The sequence below is a fragment of the Labrus mixtus genome, chromosome 16 (assembly GCF_963584025.1).
Source record: "Labrus mixtus chromosome 16, fLabMix1.1, whole genome shotgun sequence".
Lineage (NCBI taxonomy): Eukaryota > Metazoa > Chordata > Actinopteri > Labriformes > Labridae > Labrus > Labrus mixtus.
In genome coordinates, this window is record NC_083627.1 from 4555665 (window position 1) to 4562697 (window position 7033).

Sequence of the window (7033 nt, forward strand, 5' to 3'; positions counted from 1 at the left end):
CCACCATCACACTCCCACCTGCACTCTCAAACCTCCTGCCCCTTCCCCCCTTGCAGGACCAACCTGCAACCAGTCCTGGGGGGACAGGGCCTTCTCCATTGCCGCTCCCACCCTCTGGAACTCACTCCCAAAAAGCATCAGAGACTCCCCCTCACTCTCCCCCTTCAAGAAATCCCTAAAAACTCATGTTCATGATCACCTCTTTAACAAACAAACTATCATCCTCCTTCTCTCAGGGCACTTCTTCGTTTGTTTTCACTGTTTTGTTGTTATTCTTTGCTAAGCTATAAAACTTTAATGCATTATTATTATTATTATTATTATTATTATTATTATTATTATTATTATTATTATTATTATTATCCTGGCATGGTAAAAAGTGCATCATGCTGTGTTGGCTTAGTTAAGTAGTTTAATAGCTGCAGGTAAGAAAGTGGAGGATTTCAGACAGAGAATACGAGTGTGTTTACACTATATGCAAATGTTCTGAGGCATGATGTAATACGCTCTGAAGGTTTGTAAAGGTCTCCACTTTCCCTGTAAACTTCAGCTGTGTTGTTAACTGAGAAGAGAAGTATAAAGGGTTGCACACTTTTACTTTATCTGCTCTGCAGTCTCACTGACACATTGCTTAAACACAGCTTATATAACAGTTGAGGAGGGTCTCTACTTGTTCATGTTTTGTGCAGAATTTCAGACAGTAAAACATCAGCTGCATCCTCTAAATAACTTTGGAACAGCTCAACAGATTACAGACGTGTTCAAATGACGCCCCCTGCTGGATTTAAAGAGTAAATGCAACTGTGCTTTTATCGACTGTGAAGCTGTGGATTTATAAAGTTTATTTTCTGTCGTTTAAATACCATTTATGTCTTTTGTAAGCTTCTTATTTTCAAAAAATCTACACTAACAAACTTGGCGTGTCAAAGATATAATTTGCTTGTGTTTTTTGTAGCCTACAATACCCATATTTATAACCCGTGTTTTCTGCTTTATGCGGGAATGTTAAAGGAGAAGGAGTGATGGATTTATAATAATAATAATAATAATAATAATAACTTTATTTATATAGCACCTTTTAAAAAACACAGGTTTACAAAGTGCTTTGACAAAACAGCAAAAACAAGAACAAACTAAACCAAACACAGAAGAACATAAACAACAGCAAGAACAAACAAATGCAAAATACTAAAAATAATTAAATACAATTCAACAGAAAAGAACCCAAAGTGCACGATACCCAACAGACATATATAACCCGACCATCACAAGAACCATCACAAGAACCATCACAAGAACCATCATAAGAACCATCACAAGAACCATTATAAGTGCCCAGGCAACACAAAAACCCAACAACACGAGCTGAGACCAAGAGGAGCAAAGATTTAAAAAGATGTAAGAAACTAAAAGAGCTGAAAAAAAAGATAACAGCAATAAGAAGGTAAGAGCAGTAAAATAAATAGAAACAAGTGGTTAAAGGATAAAAAAAAAAAAAAACTATAATATTAATAAAAATAAAAAGTAAATATAAAACATAAATAGACAAAGAAAGTAAGATAAGAAATTACCAAGTTAAAACACAAGAGGAGTTAAGATAATAGAATAGAATTACTTTATTGATCCCAAACTGGGAAATTGTGGTAAGAGCACAAATAAACAATAAACATAAGAGCATAAATACGAGATAAGAGCATAAATAAACAATAAACAATAAACATAAGAGCATAAATACGAGATAAGAGCATAAATAAACAATAAACATAAGAGCATAAATACGAGATAAGAGCATAAATAAACAATAAACAATAAACATAAGAGCATAAATACGAGATAAGAGCATAAATAAACAATAAACATAAGAGCATAAATACGAGATAAGAGCATAAATAAACAATAAACAATAAACATAAGAGCATAAATACGAGATAAGAGCATAAATAAACAATAAACAATAAACATAAGAGCATAAATACGAGATAAGAGCATAAATAAACAATAAACATAAGAGCATAAATACGAGATAAGAGCATAAATAAACAATAAACAATAAACATAAGAGCATAAATACGAGATAAGAGCATAAATAAACAATAAACAATAAACATAAGAGCATAAATACGAGATAAGAGCATAAATAAACAATAAACATAAGAGCATAAATACGAGATAAGAGCATAAATAAACAATAAACAATAAACATAAGAGCATAAATACGAGATAAGAGCATAAATAAACAATAAACATAAGAGCATAAATACGAGATAAGAGCATAAATAAACAATAAACATAAGAGCATAAATATGAGATAAGAGCATAAATAAACAATAAACAATAAACATAAGAGCATAAATACGAGATAAGAGCATAAATAAACAATAAACATAAGAGCATAAATACGAGATAAGAGCATAAATAAACAATAAACATAAGAGCATAAATATGAGATAAGAGCATAAATAAACAATAAACATAAGAGCATAAATACGAGATAAGAGCATAAATAAACAATAAACAATAAACATAAGAGCATAAATACGAGATAAGAGCATAAATAAACAATAAACAATAAACATAAGAGCATAAATACGAGATAAGAGCATAAATAAACAATAAACATAAGAGCATAAATACGAGATAAGAGCATAAATAAACAATAAACATAAGAGCATAAATACGAGATAAGAGCATAAATAAACAATAAACATAAGAGCATAAATACGAGATAAGAGCATAAATAAACAATAAACAATAAACATAAGAGCATAAATACGAGATAAGAGCATAAATAAAAAGACAGTAAGAAGTAAAAGAAGATAAAAAACAGTAAAACCAGTAAGAAAAGACATTAAGAATACGACATCACATAAAAGCAAAGTACGTTTTAAGAAGGGATTTGTGTCAGGATAACTTAACAGACTACAATAACCAGAGTCCAATGCATCTTAACGCATGCGCAGTGTGAGTCGGTGTCATGACGCTCGCTGACTGTGTTGTCCTAACCCAGTGACTGTAGCTGCTGCTGCTCTGCCTTGTTTTTGTGAGAACTCGTGAATACATGTCGCAGTTATGTAGCACACAGGAGGAGGACTTTACCCCGCTGTGACCGGCTAACTTCAGCGTTGTGTGGCAGCCCCCTTACCCGGCTTGTTTACACGACTGCGAACCCCCCCCCCCCTCCGTTTGGTCCACCAGCTAGCTGTAGCCACAAGCTGCACTGCGATGTGCTGCTGTTTGTTTTTGTCGTCTCGGCTAGCTCTCTGACTCATCTGACACATTGTTTGTGAGTCCTGTGCGAAGAAGAAAATACACTACATCGTGTTTGGTTGTTGTTGTTGTTGTTGTTGTCTTTAAGCTAAGATGTGGCAAAGTGTCGGGCTCACACTGCTGGTCATTGTGGCCACACTTGTCTGCGCGCTGCTCTTCATGCTGTTCGGTAAGTTTACAGGACACAACCTCAATAACACACTTGCATAACTCCCTCTGCAGCTGCTTTGTCTGATACTGGATCTGGAGGGTTACTTCATTAAAATGCAAATAAGAAGCTGTCATAGCTGATAATTAGGCTGATAGTTTTTCATCTTGTTGTGTATCTATTCCTTTAAAAAAAAAAAAATCTCCTCGGACAGCAGGTCAGAGTGTATTGAATGTCTGGAAGTTTTGATCAGCAGTTTTCTATTTTAAGATAAGAGGAGGAGTCTGGCACAAGAGAGAGAACATAAACATGTCTGCTCTGCTGCTGCAGGTGTATGTTCACTATATTTCCCCCGTTAACCCCAGTGACTCTGACAAACCAGTTCAGCTTGTATCTGGACTCACTGGCTGGGTTGGCTTCAGTTTATCTTGATAATCAGACCAGGAGGTGGAAGGTTAAATGAATTGTACCTCTAATGTGAAACCATTAACTTATTACATGGTACTCACTGGGGGAGTAAACCATTATGATGTCATTCAAATGTATGCAAGAAGTATTATCAATATAATGCTGGAACGAGTTTTAGAAAGTGAGGAACAGGGGGATAAAAGAGTAAAATAAGCATATACTAAAATATAGGAAACAACAAACATTAAAGTTCAGTTTTAATTCTACTGTGAGTCAACTATTTCCCATCCTTTGTGCATATTTTCTTGCTCGTTTTGTATAACAATGAAAACTCTAAAGTTTTAAAGACACTTTTTCTGTATAGAAATCTAAAATGTGTTGAATTTTCACATTACATTTTCGTTCACTTTGCACAAATCGCTTTAGCTCATTTCTGGCCGCTATTTCAGTTTGACTGATGAGACTTAGTTTTTCTGTCGACTAAATGTGTCTTTTTCATTATTACATATTACTTTATTACATATTACTCACTTAGGGAATAAACCATTATGATGTCATTGTAAATCCTGCATTCAAATGTATGCAAGAAGTATTCTCAATACAATGGAGGAACGAGTTTTGAGCAGTGAGGAAAAGAGTAAAATAAGCATATACTAAAATATAGGAAACACCATCCATTAAAGTTCAGTTTTAATTCTACTGTGAGTCAACTCTTTCCCATCCTTTGTGCCTTAAACTGCATATTTAGTTTTGTATAACAATGAAAACTTTAAAGTTTTAAAGACACTTTTTCTGTATAGAAATCTAATATGTGTTGAATTTTCAAAATGAAAAAGTACATTTTCGTTCACTTTGCACAAATCGCTTTAGGTCATTTCTGGCCGCTATTTCAGTTTGAATGATGAGATGAGATAATCCTTTATTTATCCCACAACGGGGAAATTTACATTGTTACAGCAGCAAAGAGCAAAAAGTGAACACAGTACAATTTAAATAAAAAAAAGAAAAATTACGAATGTACAAAGAAATGAGAGATGATGAGAGAGACTGCAAAATGCGTCTTTTTGATGCCGTTCTCACACTTAACTTATACTTAAGTGTTTTTAAACGACCTTGTGGATTTTGTAAAGCTTTGGTTTGAGAATTTGTTTTCAATGAATAATCAACACAAAGAAGGATTGAGCGTTAAAGTGAAGTTAATCTCCCTCCCCTCTCTCCTCTCCAGGTTGGTATGTAGTCTGGCAGCTCTTCTTATCCAAGTTCAAGTTCCTGCGCGAACTCCTCGGCGACGCCAGCACCCCGCCGGCCGAACCGCAGCCGTCCGAAACCAAGAGTGAACGAACGGCGACCGCCCCGACGAGGACTCGGCCCAGGACCGCACGCCAAAGAGTCGCCACTGCAGAAAGCACTTAAGACAACGAAACCCCCGCTCTCACTGTGACTGCTCATCAGACATCTACGCACGACACTCAGCCCTCCTCTCCTTAGGACACTTTAAACTGACCGGGCAGACCTCCTGGTTCAAAGGGAAAAGCCATCGCTGTCCATTTCTTTGTCTTTACTTGTGTACAGTGCGGTGAGTGTGGGGGCTCCGCTCATGATCTTCTTGCAGTAGTGACAGCTGCTTTCATGAGCCCACGCTGCTTCCTGCCAGAATGAGGAGTACAAACATCCTCCATCTTTTTTTAACACGTGTGAGTTAGTTGTTTGTTTTTTTTTTTTTGAAGAAGAAGAAGGTCGGCAGATAAATGTCAAATACTAGCTCGTCTACATCATTTCAACAACTGAAACAGTGACTCGCACAACTGACAGTTTTTATTTTCCCTTAACTACGTAACAAAGTGCAATGAAAGGAACGTGGAAGCTGCCGTTTTGGAGGAGGCGGAGACGGCCCCAAAAAAAATGTCTTTTGAGGAAGACGACAAATGGCACGACTTCATTCCAGTTGTGTAAAATGTGACACCCCCCCCCCCCCCACATCGCTACTTCTCCTTCACACTTAATTCTGTACTTGAAGAGTCGGGAGAACGTTTTTGAGAAAATGATGACTGTTGGTGTTTAGCAGCAGCAGCTCTGGACGTCAGGCGTTTTCGGACCAATCAGTTCTGGGCACTGCCCCCCGGAGAGGAACCGCCCACTATGGGACACGTCCCACCTTCAAGGCCTCGTATTTTGAAGTTGAACAACATGGATCGACAACAGACGGCGGACAAAGCGATTAGAGCTCTCTTGATAAGTCTTTTGGGTGATGACAAAAAAGTGTGAATTGGAAACTTCCCTGTTGCTCCATTTGTCTGTCCTTTGGTCCACTTTATTACCGCTGCTCTACAAGCTGTCAAACGTGCGTCTAAAGGCGGCGGCTGCGTCGGCTCCATGAGGAATGGATACAGCGATGGATGAGGGATCCTTTTTAATTTTATGAAAGCTCCTCATTGGTGCATGACAACTTCAGGACGTGGGTCTTAAGTTATTTGAATCTTCTAGATAACTTGAGCACCGTGTGGCCAACAGAGCAAGCCCTCTAGCAGGTTAATTAAGCCCCGCCTCCAATCACCAAGGTTTATAAAAGTAACACAAGCGGTTTGACTTAAGCAGCCTTTTTGCGGGTTATTTAAGTGTCTGTATTGGGTGGTTAAAGCCTAAAAAGAAAACTAGCTGCTTAATTTAATGTAGGTAGAATGTAAAAGTGCTTTTAAAGGCTGGCACACTTCTTTAAGAGGGACTTGAGCAGCTCAAATGTTTGACAAATCATAATATGCTGACGTCTGGACCAGTCCTTGCACACTACATCTTAAAGGTTCCTCTGGTTTTGTAGAAACTAGAATGGCTCCCCTTTCTTGCTGTGCAAAAACAAGAAAGAAGTCGAGGGGGGGGGGGGGCCTCAAACTCTTCTCGGAGCTGTGCATGAGTTCCTCTGGTCTGAGAACGCCTGATGTCTGAACCTCCTCCTGCTCCCCGTGCCTCTGTCTGCTCCAGTGCCTGTTTAGATGGCATCCACAGTTTTGTTACATGGCATCTTTTTGTAAAACTGACTTGGTTCCCATTACAGGGAGCGTTGAAGCTGACCATGTAGGGCCTCTTCTGTGTTTAACTGATACTCTCCCTCCAGGTAAAGCTCATGTAACTTTGCACCTTTTTATCTGCAGTTTGATTTTTCCAGTGGAGCAGAAGCTTCAAATAAATATCGCCATGAATAAAGATTTTGTTCTG

General features: G+C 37.7%; 1 protein-coding gene across 1 annotated transcript; it reads left to right on the plus strand.

The window, feature by feature from the left end:
• Positions 1-2959: 2959 nt before the first annotated feature.
• smim13 (small integral membrane protein 13) lies at positions 2960-7033 on the plus strand. Its single transcript, XM_061059544.1, has 2 exons — positions 2960-3436; positions 5049-7033. Exons 1-2 carry the CDS (start codon positions 3361-3363, stop codon positions 5234-5236), a joined length of 264 nt encoding a protein of 87 aa, XP_060915527.1. The 5' UTR covers positions 2960-3360; the 3' UTR covers positions 5237-7033.

Coding starts and splice junctions, on each gene's coding strand:
- smim13 (XM_061059544.1), top strand. CDS start 3,361: ATGTGGCAAAGTGTCGGGCTCACACTGCTGGTCATTGTGGCCACACTT. Junction 3,437..5,048: donor GCTGCTCTTCATGCTGTTCG/GTAAGTTTACAG, acceptor TCTCCTCTCCAG/GTTGGTATGTAGTCTGGCAG.